Genomic DNA, 16662 nt, shown 5'->3' on the forward strand with positions numbered 1-16662 from the left:
TACAGATCAGATATAACCCCACCTCTTTATCATTACAGATCAGATATAACCCCACCTCATTATCATTACAGATCAGATATAACCCCACCTCTTTATCATTACAGATCAGATATAACCCCACCTCTTTATCATTACAGGATATCAGATATAACCCCACCTCTTTATCATTACAGATCAGATATAACTCCACCTCTTTATCATTACAGATCAGATATAACCCCACCTCTTTACCAATACAGATCAGATATAACACCACCTCTTTATCATTACAGATCAGATATAACCCCACCTCTTTATCATTACAGATCAGATATAACCCCACCTCTTTATCATTACAGATCAGATATAACCCCACCTCTTTATCAGTACAGTATATCAGATATAACCCCACCTCTTTATCATTACAGATCAGATATAACCACACCTCTTTATCATTACAGATCAGATATAACCCCACCTCTTTATCATTACAGATCAGATATAACCCCACCTCTTTATCATTACAGATCAGATATAACCCCACCTCTTTATCATTACAGTATATCAGATATAACCCCACCTCTTTATCAGTACAGTATATCAGATATAACCCCACCTCTTTATCATTACAGTATATCAGATATAACCCCACCTCTTTATCATTACAGTATATCAGATATAACCCCACCTCTTTATCAGTACAGTATATCAGATATAACACCACCTCTTTATCATTACAGTATATCAGATATAACCCCACCTCTTTATCATTACAGATCAGATATAACCCCACCTCTTTATCATTACAGATCAGATATAACCCCACCTCTTTATCAATACAGATCAGATATAACCCCACCTCTTTATCATTACAGTATATCAGATATAACCCCACCTCTTTATCATTACAGATCAGATATAACCCCACCTCTTTATCATTACAGATCAGATATAACCCAACCTCTTTATCATTACAGATCAGATATAACCCCACCTCATTATCATTACAGTATATCAGATATAACCCCACCTCTTTATCATTACAGATCAGATATAACCCCACCTCTTTGTCACTTTTGCCAACTTTGCTGCCCAGGTCGTATCTCTCCTCATCTATCACATCAATCTTCTGGTGCATCTTCTTACACAGGTCCTGTTCAGAGACAATCACAGCGACTCATAACACGAGACAGACAGCCAATGTGTTACATTACAAACAATGTTGTTAAAAGGGATATTAATAGTGTAAAATGCAATCCAATTGTACTGCTATATTGTGAAAGGAAACAATAACTACAACTGGCATTAACACAGACAGCCCAATTCTGATATATTTTTTCTACTAATAGGTCTATTGACCAATCACATCAGGTCTTTTCATATCAAATATTTTTCAGAGCTGATTGGTCAACAGAACAATTAATGAATAAAATGATGAGAATTGGGCTGTCTGTCTCAACGCAGCCTGTGTGATACCTGGAGTTCTGCAATGGATCCTGTGAGCTGCAGGGGAGTGATATTTTCACTCATGTACTGCTTCCTGTCCTCTAAAGACTGGGCTTCCTCTTCCGCTATCAGTTCCTGGGCGATCTGGAGCATCAGGCTCTGGGGGACAGCAACAACACAGAAACTTTTTTTTTTTTTACGTACTTGAAAGATGAATTATCTGAAGCATTTTTACAGACATTTACATGACATTTATATTTCAATTGGAGTGTTGATCTAGGTACGGTAGAAGGGTTGAATCCTAAGAAACCTGCCTACACATAGCTGGAAGTACCATACCAACATAGTTACTGTAGTAGGTCAAAGCTGTGGGCTGGAAAACCTTGGTAGAGCATGGGTGGAACAGGCATTGCGGTGCTCATGTGAATCACTGTTTTTCAGCTTCAGACCAATGCCTATTCTCACTTAAAATGTAGTTTGTTTTTGTTTTTAAAATAGTCAAGTCTTACTAAAGGGAAAGACCTCAAAGCAGTGATTGTCTTTTATATTTTTGATTTGTTAATATAAAATTTGTTATCAAAAAGTGGTTGGATTGTTTGTAAAAACGTACAAATCACAAGTGGTATTTTTGTCATAATGTTTAAAGAGGTAAGAGATCTCTAAGCTGTTTATTTAAGATCTCTGTTGAGTCACTAGCTGGATAGAATCTTAGAGAGGTCATGAAGAGGTCATGGAAGTTGCCGTTGGTTACCTTCAGATGATGCTTGCGGCTCGATGACATCTTTTTCCTGTCAGAAAGAGTGAGTACAATTAATGTCATTCTCTTGTTGTTCAGGAACAGGTATGACCATTTTGATATACAAGAAATACAATTCTGGATATATGCAAAAAAATATTCTGTAAACTTGTTCCTAATGTTGAAATCCACTTTTACTCACTCAGACATGATGTCTGTTTGGTCTTTTCACCGTTCTGAGGAAGAAGTAAAAACACTACAGTTAAATTATATTCTGCTGGTTTTTTAACAGTGAATTCCATCCAATGAAAAACGACACAAAGTTGTACGGCAGCCATGACACACATAAGCCAGTTCCCAAGAATGATCCCCTATCACGTTCCTTGTTCCTTTACTTAACAACCAAATCAACAAATCAAATCAAATGTATTTATATAGCCCTTCGTACATCAGCTGATATCTCAAAGTGCTGTAGGCCCCAAAGCTATTGTACTGGACTAACAAGGGCCCAAGTCTATTGTTATATTGTACTGAGGTAACTATTCCCCAAATCCAGGAATTCTGAACAAAGAACCAATTGTCTGTCATGAGATCCGCGGGTCCAGAGTCATGTGATGAAGATTGAGAGCAGGAGGGAATGCCAAATGGCACCCTATTCGCTATATAGTGCACTACTATAGACCAGAGCCCTATTCCCTATATAGTGATTCTACAATAGACCAGAGCCCTATTCCCTTCATAGCACACTAAATCAAATCAAATGTATTTATATAGCCCTTCGTACATCAGCTGATATCTCAAAGTGCTGTACAGAAACCCAGCCTAAAACCCCAAACAGCAAGCAATGCAGGTGTAGAAGCACGGTGGCTAGGAAAAACTCCCTAGAAAGGCCAAAACCTAGGAAGAAACCTAGAGAGGAACCAGGCTCTGAGGGGTGGCCAGTCCTCTTCTGGCTGTGCCGGGTGGAGATTAGAAACCTAGAGAGGAACCAGGCTATGTGGGGTGGCCAGTCCTCTTCTGGCTGTGCAGGGTGGAGATTAGAAACCTAGAGAGGAACCAGGCTATGTGGGGTGGCCAGTCCTCTTCTGGCTGTGCCGGGTGGAGATTAGAAACCTAGAGAGGAACCAGGCTATGTGGGGTGGCCAGTCCTCTTCTGGCTGTGCCGGGTGGAGATTAGAAACCTAGAGAGGAACCAGGCTATGTGGGGTGGCCAGTCCTCTTCTGGCTGTGCCGGGTGGAGATTAGAAACCTAGAGAGGAACCAGGCTATGTGGGGTGGCCAGTCCTCTTCTGGCTGTGCCGGGTGGAGATTAGAAACCTAGAGAGGAACCAGGCTATGTGGGGTGGCCAGTCCTCTTCTGGCTGTGCCGGGTGGAGATTAGAAACCTAGAGAGGAACCAGGCTATGTGGGGTGGCCAGTCCTCTTCTGGCTGTGCCGGGTGGAGATTAGAAACCTAGAGAGGAACCAGGCTATGTGGGGTGGCCAGTCCTCTTCTGGCTGTGCCGGGTGGAGAGTAGAAACCTAGAGAGGAACCAGGCTATGTGGGGTGGAGATTAGAAACCTAGAGAGGAACCAGGCTATGTGGGGTGGAGATTAGAAACCTAGAGAGGAACCAGGCTATGAGGGGTGGAGATTAGAAACCTAGAGAGGAACCAGGCTATGTGGGGTGGAGATTAGAAACCTAGAGAGGAACCAGGCTATGTGGGGTGGAGATTAGAAACCTAGAGAGGAACCAGGCTATGAGGGGTGGAGATTAGAAACCTAGAGAGGAACCAGGCTATGAGGGGTGGAGTTAAGAAACCTAGAGAGGAACCAGGCTATGTGGGGTGGAGATTAGAAACCTAGAGAGGAACCAGGCTATGAGGGGTGGAGTTAAGAAACCTAGAGAGGAACCAGGCTATGAGGGGTGGAGTTAAGAAACCTAGAGAGGAACCAGGCTATGAGGGGTGGAGATTAGAAACCTAGAGAGGAAATAGGCTATGTGGGGTGGAGATTAGAAACCTAGAGAGGAACCAGGCTATGTGGGGTGGAGATTAGAAACCTAGAGAGGAACCAGGCTATGTGGGGTAGAGATTAGAAACCTAGAGAGGAACCAGGCTATGTGGGGTGGCCAGTCCTAGTCTCCAATGATCATAATCCAACTTTCTCCCCTAAACGCCAGAGTGGTGGATCGGATTACTATGGCTGCGTTTACACATGCAGCCCAATTCTGATCTTTTCCCCCCACTTATTGATCTTTTGACCAATCAGATCAACTCTTTAAACCAATCAGATCAACTCTTTAAACCAATCAGATCAACTCTTTAAACCAATCAGATCAACTCTTTAAACCAATCAGATCAACTCTTTAGCCAATAGTTAGGCAAAAGCTCAGAATTGTTCTGCCTGTGTAAAGGCAGCCGTTGTGGCTGTTGTCTAACCCCCTCACTCCCCATGGTGGTGTGTTTAAAGCACTACACCAGTCCACAGTTTTGTGTGCATACTGCCACCTGGTGAGAAGTTTGTGAAAAGTTCACAAATCTAAGAATTTGCCTTTTTGCCTCCATTATGGCACCCTATTCTCTATATAGTGCACTACTTTGGACCAGAGTCCAATGGCACCCTATTCCCTATATAGCGCACTACTTTTGACCAGAGTCCAATGGCACCCTATTCCCTATATAGTGCACTACTTTTGACCAGGGCCTGTGCACTATATAGGGAATAGGCTGCCATTTGGGATGCAGTCCCTGGAGCCTTCTAGAAGAGTTTTCTGTCAGGTTTCAGATCTCAATTACACAATAAGAGTGAGTACTAAAAACAGCCTCCATAAAATCTATCAACAGCCAACTATTAAAGACATGACATGACCGCTTGTGGTGAATCTACTGAGTCACTAGACTACATTAGATTCAGTTCTAGATGATCAATCAACCCAACAAGCAAAACAGCTTTTACAAATGACTAAAGCCAGTCTCCACAACATGAGAGCCTGGTTCAAAGTGTGTTTCCACCATGCAGTAACATGACTCAACTGAGCACAACGTGATGATCAGAGGCAATATAGCATGTAGACATCCTTCTCTTGGTCAGGGAGCATCCTTCTCTTGGTCAGGGAGCATTCTTCCCTTGGTCAGGGAGCATTCTTCCCTTGGTCTGGGAGCATTCTTCCCTTGGTCAGGGAGCATTCTTCCCTTGGTCCGGGAGCATTCTTCCCTTGGCCAGGGAGCATTCTTCCCTTGGTCAGGGAGCATTCTTCCCTTGGCCAGGGAGCATTCTTCCCTTGGTCAGGGAGAATTCTTCCCTTGGCCAGGGATCATACTAGGAACTCTTTCTATTAGTAGGCTACTAAGGTAAGCATGCATTGGTATCATACACATACAATAAGTCTATTTATTTTATATTTTATTTTATTTAACCTTTATTTAACTAGGCAAGTCAGTTAAGAACAAATTCTACCCCGGTCAAACCCGGACCGCGCTGGGCCAATTGTGTGGAGCCCTACGGGACGGTTCTGATTTAGAATATGTGGACAACTATAAATACCTACGTATCTGGCTAGACTGTAAACTCTCCTTCCAGACTCATATTAAACATCTCCAATCCAAAGTTAAATTTAGTATCGGCTTCCTATATCGCAACAAAGCCTCCTTCACTCATGCTGCCAAACATACCCTCGTAAAACTGACCATCCTACCGATCCTCGACTTCGGCGACATAATTTACAAAATAGCCTCCAACACTCTACTCAGCAAATTGGATGCAGTCTATCACAGTGCCATCCATTTTGTCACCAAAGCCCCATATACCACCCACCACTGCGACCTGTATGCTCTCATTGGCTGGTCCTCGCTACATATTCATCGCCAAACCCGCTGGATCCAGGTCATCTATAAGTCTTTGTTAGGTATAGCTTATCTCAGCTCACTGGTCACCATAGCAACACCCACCCGTAGCACACGCTCCAGCAGGTATATTTCACTGGTCATCCACAAAGCCCACACCTCCTTTGGCCGCCTTTCCTTCCAGTGACTGGAACGAATTGCAAAAATCACTGAAGTTGGAGACTTATATCTCCCTCACTAACTTTAAGTGTCAGCTGTCAGAGCAGCTTACCAATCGCTGCAGCTGTACACAGTCCATCTGTAAATAACCCATCCAAACCACTACCCTCCTCATCCCCATATTTATTTTCTGCTCTTTTGCACACCAGTATTTCTACTTGCACATCCTCATCTGCACATATATCACTCCAGTGTAAATTGCTAAATTGTAATTACTTCGCCACTATTGGCCTATTTATTGCCTTACCTCCTTACTTCATTTGCACACACTGTATACAGATTTTTCTATTGTGTTATTGACTGTACGTTTGTTTATCCCATGTGTAACTCTGTGATTGTTGTTTTTGTCGCACCTGGTTAAATAAAAGTGAAATAAATATATATATATGTGTTTTTTAAACTCCCAATCACGGCCGGTTGGGAAACAGCCAGGAAGAGTCTATGCCTCCCCCAGGGACCACTATGTTACAAAGTCGTCATCATCATCATCAACAAGTTTAACATAAAGCAAAAAGGTTGGGCATAAAGTATCCAAGGTGTTACGTCACTAAATAAATTATTTTCTATTCAAATTGTACATCTATGTTTTCTATCATTTTTCTGTCAACTGACAAACAGTGGACAATACATGAAAACACTGAAAAGAGACATGGGGAATGAAACTAGCAGCTAAGTTTAGCTATACGTCTCCTGATTGACATTAAGATCTGATACTGTGTGAGGTATCAGCGGTTCTCACCACGACTTGGCTGTTACAGACAGAAACAAACAACCTTCAGCCAGGACACGTTCCCAAGTGCCTAAGATTTTTCCTAAAGGTCTTCAACTTCAAAGAGGAAATTAATGTTCCTATTCAGTGTAATGCTTGGATTATTACTGAGTATAATTGAGTATTACTGACTATTACCGAGTAATACAGAGCAATACAGAGCAATACAGAGTATTACTGAGTATTATTGTGTATTACTGAGTATTATTGAGTATTACTGACTATTACTGAGTATTATTGAGTATTACTGAGTATTATTGAGTATTACTGACTATTACTGAGTATCACTGACTATTACCAACTATTACCGACTATTACTGACAATTACTGACTAATACTGACTAATACTGACTATTACCGACTATTACCGAGTATTACTGACTATTACTGAGAATTACTGATTATTACCGACTATTACTGAATAATACTGACTATTACAGAGTATTACTGACTATTACTGAGTATTACTGATTATTACCGACTAATACTGACAATTACTGACTAATACTGACTATTACCGACTATTACCGACTATTACCGAGTATTACCGAGTATTACTGACTATTATCGAGTATTACTGACTATTACTGCGTATTACCGAGTATTACCGCATATTGCCTACAATCACCGAGCATTACCGAGTATTACCGAGTATTATCGAGTATTACTGAGTATTACAGAGTATTACTGAGTATTGCCGAGTATTACAGAGTATTACCGAGTATTACTGAGTATTACCGAGTATTACTGAGTATTGCCAAGTATTCCTGGGTATTCCTGAGTATTACCGAGTATTACTGAGTATTACCGAGTATTACTCTACAGACACGACAGGCTGTCACATTCTCACTGTTTTGTGATCATAAGAATAACATAGAAAATACATGTAATTTAAATAGATCACTAAACAATAGATATTATTTTTTTTAAACGTATAGTGAAACACCAGCGATATGAAGCCAGAACCACAGATAGCCTACATATGTTAGTGAACCACAGATAGCCTACATATGTTAGTGAACCACAGATAGCCTACATATGTTAGTGAACCACAGATAGCCTACATATGTTAGTGAACCACAGATAGCCTACATATGTTAGTGAACCACAGATAGCCTACATATGTTAGTGAACCACAAATAGCCTACATATGTTAGTGAACCACAGATAGCCTACATACAGTGCCTTGCGAAAGTATTCGGCCCCCTTGAACTTTGCGACCTTTTGCCACATTTCAGGCTTCAAACATAAAGATATAAAACTGTATTATTTTGTGAAGAATCAACAACAAGTGGGACACAATCATGAAGTGGAACGACATTTATTGGATATTTCAAACTTTTTTAACAAATCAAAAACTGAAAAATTGGGCGTGCAAAATTATTCAGCCCCTTTTACTTTCAGTGCAGCAAACTCTCTCCAGAAGTTCAGTGAGGATCTTTGAATGATCCAATGTTGACCTAAATGACTAATGATGATAAATACAATCCACCTGTGTGTAATCAAGTCTCCGTATAAATGCACCTGCACTGTGATAGTCTCAGAGGTCCGTTAAAAGTGCAAAGAGCATCATGAAGAACAAGGAACACACCAGGCAGGTCCGAGATACTGTTGTGAAGAAGTTTAAAGCCGGATTTGGATACAAAAATATTTCCCAAGCTTTAAACATCCCAAGGAGCACTGTGCAAGCGATAATATTGAAATGGAAGGAGTATCAGACCACAGAAAAATCTACCAAGACCTGGCCGTCCCTCTAAACTTTCAGCTCATACAAGGAGAAGACTGATCAGAGATGCAGCCAAGAGGCCCATGATCACTCTGGATGAACTGCAGAGATCTACAGCTGAGGTGGGAGACTCTGTCCATAAGACAACAATCAGTCGTATATTGCACAAATCTGGCCTTTATGGAAGAGTGGCAAGAATAAAGCCATTTCTTAAAGATATCCATAAAAAGTGTTGTTTAAAGTTTGCCACAAGCCACCTGGGAGACACACCAAACATGTGGAAGAAGGTGCTCTGGTCAGATGAAACCAAAATTGAACTTTTTGGCAACAATGCAAAACGTTATGTTTGGCGTAAAAGCAACACAGCTCATCACCCTGAACACACCATCCCCACTGTCAAACATGGTGGTGGCAGCATCATGGTTTGGGCCTGCTTTTCTTCAGCAGGGACAGGGAAGATGGTTAAAATTGATGGGAAGATGGATGGAGCCAAATACAGGACCAGACAGAACAGAGAGGATCAGGCAGACCAGACAGGATCAGACAGAACAGAGATGATCAGACAGGATCAGACAGACCAGAGAGGATCAGACAGAACAGAGAGGATCAGAAAGAACAGAGAGGATCAAACAGAACAGAGAGGATCAGGCAGACCAGAGAGGATCAGGCAGACCAGAGAGGATCAGGCAGACCAGAGAGGATCAGACAGAACAGAGGATCAGGCAGACCAGACAGGATCAGACAGAACAGAGATGATCAGACAGGATCAGACAGACCAGAGAGGATCAGACAGAACAGAGAGGATCAGACAGAACAGAGAGGATCAGGCAGACCAGAGAGGATCAGACAGAACAGAGGATCAGGCAGACCAGACAGGATCAGACAGAACAGAGATGATCAGACAGGATCAGACAGAACAGAGAGGATCAGACAGACCAGAGAGGATCAGACAGAACAGAGAGGATCAGGCAGAACAGAGAGGATCAGACAGAACAGAGAGGATCAGACAGACCAGAGAGGATCAAACAGACCAGACAGGATCAGGCAGACCAGAGAGGATCAGACAGAACAGGGAGGCTCACCTATGAGTTAATCCGGCCAACAGGGCAGTAGTGGTACAGAACGTGGGACTGCAGTGGCAGAGAGGAGGGCTGCGGTGGGTGGCTGTAACGCAGCCCTGGACAGACGGTTGTTTTAATGCTGTCCAGTGATGGCTCAGCACTATCCTGCCTAACTCTTTATGGACTTGAAGACCAACCCAGACCAATGGGCCGACACTCTTCTGAAAGTCTATCTCACCCCCCCCCCCCAGTGGCCCCACCCTGCCCCTCCACTCCCCAGTGCCCCCACCCTGCCCCTCCACTACCCAGTGCCCCCACCCTGCCCCTCCACTCCCCAGTGCCCCCACCCTGCCCCTTCCCTCCCCACCCTGCCCCTCCACTCCCCAGTGCCCCCACCCTGCCCCTTCCCTCCCCACCCTGCCCCTTCCCTCCCCACCCTGCCACCCACCCCCCAGTTCCCCCACCCTGCCCCTCCACTCCCCAGTTCCCCCACCCTGCCCCTCCACTCCCCAGTGCCCCCACCCTGCCCCTCCACTACCCAGTGCCCCCACCCTGCCCCTCCACTCCCCAGTGCCCCCACCCTGCCCCTTCCCTCCCCACCCTGCCCCTTCCCTCCCCACCCTGCCACCCACCCCCCAGTTCCCCCACCATGCCACCCTCTCCCTCAGGCACAGACACCTACCCATCCCTTCACTTGACAGGCTGCAGCCACTCTGCCCTCAGGATCCCTTCATATAAATAACCCCAGGCTTCAAGACTGTTATTCTTCTTTTATGACTTATTGACATAGTGCTGCCCCCTGCCTGTCTGACAGAGAGTAATGCCACCTAGTCCCAACCTCGTCACACTGTGGGCTTTACTTCCAAGTTTACTCTACTCAGAAGGAGACCTATGAAGAGGATATATTGTTACCGTCTAAGGGGCCAGGGTTGATTTGGAGACATGGGATTAAGTTGATTATGTTCATGGAACTAATAGAGAATAAGTTCAACCTTCTTTTATTTTGGAAAAAAAAAATCACTTTTTCTTGGATTTTTACCTCAAACGTCACCTGGCTCTCCGAGGGTGTCTGGCTCTCCGAGGGTGTCTGGCTCTCCGAGGGTGTTGGGATATACAAAAAAACACACATTTCCATTTCACACATGTATATTAATACACACGTGTACATGTGTGAAATAGGACAAATATGATTAGAGTTGGACTATACTGTAACAGATGTACTGTTTCTGTACAGTGGTTAAGGATACGTGGGAGTAATATGCTTGGGTAGATACTACTAGAGAAACGGTTTAAACAACAGTTGCCTCTGAAGACGAGCCATTGCTCCGTGTTTGTTTGGAAAGCCAAAATGAAAGTGTATTGGTGTTATAGCAGACGTTCTAGTGGCTGTAGCTAGACGATTATGTTCCTGGCTCCTAACAACGCAGTAACACGTCAACAAGTACACAAATTATCTCAAATGTAAATAAATAAAAAATGAAATCTTGAAATGTCAGAACGAATGTTCCCTGTTTAAAAAGTTTATACAACACTTACTATCACGCCCTGATCTGTTTCACCTGTCCTTGTGATTGTCTCCACCCCCCTCCAGGTGTCTCCACCCCCCTCCAGGTGTCGCCAGTCTTCCCAATTATCCCCTGGGTATTTATACCTGTGTTCTCTGTTTGTCTGTTGCCAGTTTGTCAAGTCAACCAGCGTTTCTTGTCTCAGCTCCTGCTTTTCCCCAGTCTCTCTTTTTTTCTCCTTCCTGGTTTTGACCCTTGCCTGTCCTGACTCTGAGCCCGCCTGTCTGACCACTCTGTCTGTCCCTGACCCTGAGCCCGCCTGCCTGACCACTCTGTCTGTCCCTGACCCTGAGCCCGCCTGCCTGACCACTCTGTCTGTCCCTGACCCTGAGCCCGCCCGCCTGACCACTCTGTCTGTCCCTGACCCTGAGCCCGCCCGCCTGACCACTCTGTCTGTCCCTGACCCTGAGCCTGCCTGACCACTCTGCATGTCCCTGACTCTGAGCCTGCCTGCCTGACCACTCTGTCTGTCCCTGACCCTGAGCCTGCCTGCCTGACCACTCTGTCTGTCCATGACCCTGAGCCTGCCTGCCGTCCTGTACCTTTCCCCCCACTACTCTGGTTATCGACCCCTGCCTGCCTTGACCTGTCGTTTGCCTGTTGCTGAAATAAACATTGTTACTTCGACACAGTCTGCATCTGTGTCTTACCTTCAAACCTGATACTTACCTCTGAAGACGAGCCATTGTCCCTGTTTGCTGGTAAAGTAGTAAACTGTAGAAACAAGAAGACTCCATGTCGTGACCAGAAAATTCATCAGGTAAAAGTAAAAATCAGCCCTTCACTGCTGAACGTTTCAGGTGATCTGATTTAGCTTTTCAATAGGAAACCCCTTCTAACTGAGCACAGTGTTTTCAACAGGAAACCCCTTCTAACTGAACACAGTGTTTTCAATAGGAAACCCCTTCTAACTGAGCACAGTGTTTTCAATAGGAAACCCCTTCTAACTGAGCACAGTGTTTTCAATAGGAAACCCCTTCTAACAGTGTTTTCAATAGGAAACCTCTTCTAACTGAACACAGTGTTTTCAATGGGAAACCCCTTCTAGCAGTGTTTTCAATAGGAAACCCCTTCTAACAGTGTTTTCAATAGGAAACCCCTTCTAACAGTGTTTTCAATAGGAAACCCCTTCTAACTGAGCACAGTGTTTTCAATAGGAAACCCCTTCTAACAGTGTTTTCAATAGGAAACCTCTTCTAACTGAACACAGTGTTTTCAATGGTAAACCCCTTCTAGCAGTGTTTTCAATAGGAAACCCCTTCTAACAGTGTTTTCAATAGGAAACCCCTTCTAACTGAGCACAGTGTTTTCAATAGGAAACCCCTTCTAACAGTGTTTTCAATAGGAAACCTCTTCTAACTGAACACAGTGTTTTCAATGGGAAACCCCTTCTAGCAGTGTTTTCAATAGGAAACCCCTTCTAACAGTGTTTTCAATAGGAAACCCCTTCTAACTGAGCACAGTGTTTTCAATAGGAAACCCCTTCTAACAGTGTTTTCAATAGGAAACCCCTTCTAACTGAGCACAGTGTTTTCAATAGGAAACCCCTTCTAACTGAGCACAGTGTTTTCAATAGGAAACCCCTTCTAACAGTGTTTTCAACAGGAAACCCCTTCTAACTGAACACAGTGTTTTCAATAGGAAACCCCTTCTAACAGTGTTTTCAATAGGAAACCCCTTCTAACTGAGCACAGTGTTTTCAATAGGAAACCCCTTCTAACAGTGTTTTCAATAGGAAACCCCTTCTAACTGAACACAGTGTTTTCAATAGGAAACCCCTTCTAACAGTGTTTTCAACAGGAAACCCCTTCTAACAGTGTTTTCAATAGGAACCCCTTCTAACTGAACACAGTGTTTCTGCAGATAGTGAACTGTTAGAGATGCTTCTGTAGAACAGATGGTACAGCCTGAATGTCTCCCTGTCAGTCAATGTGTTATCTGATGGAGCCATAGACAGGGTGACCAGCCCTGCAGGCCTTACCTCCAGCCGTGCTCTAACCAGCCTCCTCCTGGAAAGATACCCTCCTGCAGGCCTTACCTCCAGTAGTGCTCTAACCAGCCCTGCTCCTCAAGATTAGCCCTCCTGCAGGCCTTACCTCCAGCCCTGCTCTAACCAGCCCTCCTCCTGGAGAGCCCCCCTCATGCAGGCCTTACCTCCAGTCCTGCTCTAACCAGCCTCCTCCTGGAGAGCTGCCCTCCTGCAGGCCTTACCTCCAGTCCTGCTCTAACCAGCCCTCCTCCTGGAGAGCTGCCCTCCTGCAGGCCTTACCTCCAGTAGTGCTCTAACCAACCTCCTCCTGGAGAGATACCCTCCTGCAGGCCTCACCTCCAGCCCTGCTATAACACACTTGATTCTACTCTACACTCTTGTGAAGGGTTGGTAGTCAACCTGTGATTGAGTTCAGTAACCACCACTGTGACAGTCTACCTAACACTCTTGTGAAGGGTTGGTAGACAACCTGTGATTGAGTTCAGTAACCACCGCTGTGACAGTCTACCTAACACTCTTGTTAACGGTTGGTAGTCAACCTGTGATTCAATTCTAGTAATTTCAAAATATGTGTCATCAGGTGTCGTCTTACTGTAATGATGAAATGGGTGACATGAGATGTAGAGAGACCCACTCAGACATTCTGGAACGTTTGGTTGGTATCCACCCTGCAGGCGAATGAGAGGCCTGCAATTAATTCACAACAAGAAGAAGAAAGTCATTACAGGGAAAATAGCTAGAATTTGAGATAGCATGAACTACCATGGTAAGGAAACAAATAAATCATTTTGAAATTGGGGTGAACTACCCCTTTAAGAACACACCATATCTGACCTTTTAGGTCCTAAAATACATTTCAACCGCATTGTTGCCATGACCTTTCTCCAAGAGCACATCCGAACCTTCAGTCTGACAGACTGTAGATACATAGATCCTTTTAAAGCTAACTTTACTGTACATTAATCTACTACCACATCTCTTATCTACGCCTTTAGAGACCAAAGTTACATTTAAAGTCATCTTCCAGAGGAACTTCATACACACTCTAATAAAACAAGTCACCTTGTACTTGGCTGCTGTTTTCCATCCCATGGAGAATGTTGAACTAGCTGAGTGTATCTATTTCAAAGATCCCAGGGATGGGGTAATGGGGGAGAAAGGGGGAGGAAGGGAGGGGTTAAATGATGAGGAAGGGGGAGGAAGGGAGGGGTTAAATGGTGAGGAAGGGGGAGGAAGGGAGGGGGTAAGGGGGAGGAAGGGAGGCGGTAAGGGGGGAGGAAGGGAGGAAGTAAGGGGTGAGGAAGGGAGGCGGTAAATGGTGAGGAAGGGGGAGGAAGGGGGAGGAAGGGAGGGAGGGGGTAACGGGTGAGGAAGGGAGAGGAAGGGGGAGGAAGGGAGTGAGGGGGTAACGGGTGAGGAAGGGAGGGGGTAAGTGGTGAGGAAGGGGGAGGAAGGGAGGCGGTAAGGGGGGAGGAAGGGAGGCGGTAAGGGGGGAGGAAGGGGGAGGAAGGAAGGGGGAGGAAGGGAGGCGGTAAGACAGATATCGAGTTTAATAGTCTGATATAATGATCTTTGTTCCCAAAACATTAACCTTAATCTCTAAATAATATAATTAAATTAAACATAATTAAACCAATTAACATAATTGTGTGAATAAAGTAATTGTGTGAGTATATTTTTAAATATCACAAAACATTCTGAGGACATTAAACTATTCTAGCTGTGAAGTACTAAAGTCTAGATGGAGTGCTGAAAATGCTGAGAAAACATCATGAATGTTGACATGACAGAACATCAGACTGTTTTCTAAATGTGGTCAGGATCATGATGATATGATACAGCCATCTGTCCTCTCTAGCCATCGGGATATTTAAGGAGAACCTGACACCCCAAACCCGGCCCGGTGCAGTGTGGTCTTTGGCATGCTGCAACAAATGTCAGAGACATCAGCAACTGTCTTCAGCTGTACACTACCCGTAGGGTGGATGAACAGGAACACATACAGACGCACAATATAGATGAAGAGCTGAAAGTCTGAAAGGTCCTTAACTGCTACTGAAAAGCTAATAACCTCTACCTGATTGTACAGTAACCAAGTACTATGCCTTAACAATACAAACCACCACCCTCTCCACATGCTCAGTAGGTCCCATGTTTCAAAGTGGCGCCCCCCTAGTGGTGGTTAGGGAGTAGCGCAGACAGAGTGTAGCTGTTGACAGAAGGGTAAACACCGGTAGGACTTATTGCCTACAGGGATAGTGTTTCACCACGCCTCAACACACTGTAGATCACACCAACCTGCCCAGATCGCTATGGAGACAACACGCCAAATAAAAGTACTAATTGCTGCAAATAAATTCTAATTAGTCCAAGAAGGCTAGAAAAGATATTGGCTGTGGTAAAATATCAAACAATGTCCTTGTATAGTTCTTAAAAAAAGGTAAGAAATAAAAAAATCATGACCATTAATCTATTCAATTTAAAGGTACACTCTAAAAAAAAAGGTACAATCTGGGATATTTCTGGTTGTTCATGTAACGTCTTTCTTCTGTGGACGAAGGATCGGACCAAAACACAGCGTGGTTAGTGTTCAACATGTTTAATGAAGACCATAAACACTACAAAATAACAAAACAAAACATGTGGAAAAACCGAAACAGTCCTATCTGGTGCATAGAAACAAAGACAGAAGACAACCACCCACAAAACCCAACACAAAACAGGCTACCTCAATATGGTTCCCCAATCAGAGACAACGACGAACACCTGCCTCTGATTGAGAACCATATCAGGCCCCAAACATAGAAACGTGAAAACTAGACACACAACATAGAATGCCCACTCAGCTCACGTCCTGACCAACACTAAAAACAAAGAAAACACAAAAGATCTATGGTCAGAACGTGACAGTTCAGCGTTTCGATTAACGTCGTTAGGCCTATTTACTGTTATTTTATTGCCTACTTTTTATAATTGTTTTACTTTAGTTTATTGGTAAATATTTTCTTAACTCTTCTTGTACTGCGCTGTTGGTTAAGGGCTTGTAGGTACGTATTTCACAGTAAGGTCTACACTGTTGGTTAAGGGCTTGTAGGTACGTATTTCACAGTAAGGTCTACACTGTTGGTTAAGGGCTTGTAGGTACGTATTTCACAGTAAGGTCTACACTGTTGGTTAAGGGCTTGTAAGTACGTATTTCACAGTAAGGTCTACACTGTTGGTTAAGGGCTTGTAGGTACGTATTTCACAGTAAGGTCTACACTGTTGGTTAAGGGCTTGTAGGTACGTATTTCACAGTAAGGTCTACACTGTTGGTTAAGGGCTTGTAGGTACGTATTTCACAGTAA

At 44.0% G+C, this 16662-nt stretch overlaps 1 protein-coding gene across 5 annotated transcripts in view; it reads right to left on the reverse strand.

Annotated features, from left to right (window-relative positions):
- The window catches only part of LOC139411784 (troponin I, fast skeletal muscle-like), a 17758-nt gene extending 3802 nt beyond the window's left edge, over nt 1-13956 (reverse strand). For 4 of the 5 annotated variants that reach the window (XR_011634642.1, XR_011634644.1, XR_011634643.1 and 1 more), the window contains exons 1-5: nt 9782-9921; nt 2364-2397; nt 2177-2213; nt 1456-1584; nt 1043-1132 (exon numbers count right to left, since the gene is read on the reverse strand). Coding sequence is in view for 2 of the 5 variants with exons in the window: in XM_071158526.1 (XP_071014627.1) it covers nt 1043-1132; nt 1456-1584; nt 2177-2213; nt 2364-2371 (264 nt within the window). In the remaining 3 variants the exon portion in view is untranslated. Of the gene's footprint in view, nt 1-1042; nt 1133-1455; nt 1585-2176; nt 2214-2363; nt 2398-9781; nt 9922-13907 lie in introns of those variants that run through there. The other variant, XM_071158527.1, reaches the window with a different exon arrangement.
- Nucleotides 13957-16662: the final 2706 nt, after the last annotated feature.

This window comes from Oncorhynchus clarkii, chromosome 6, assembly GCF_045791955.1.
Source record: "Oncorhynchus clarkii lewisi isolate Uvic-CL-2024 chromosome 6, UVic_Ocla_1.0, whole genome shotgun sequence".
In the NCBI taxonomy this organism is placed as follows: Eukaryota; Metazoa; Chordata; class Actinopteri; order Salmoniformes; family Salmonidae; genus Oncorhynchus; species Oncorhynchus clarkii.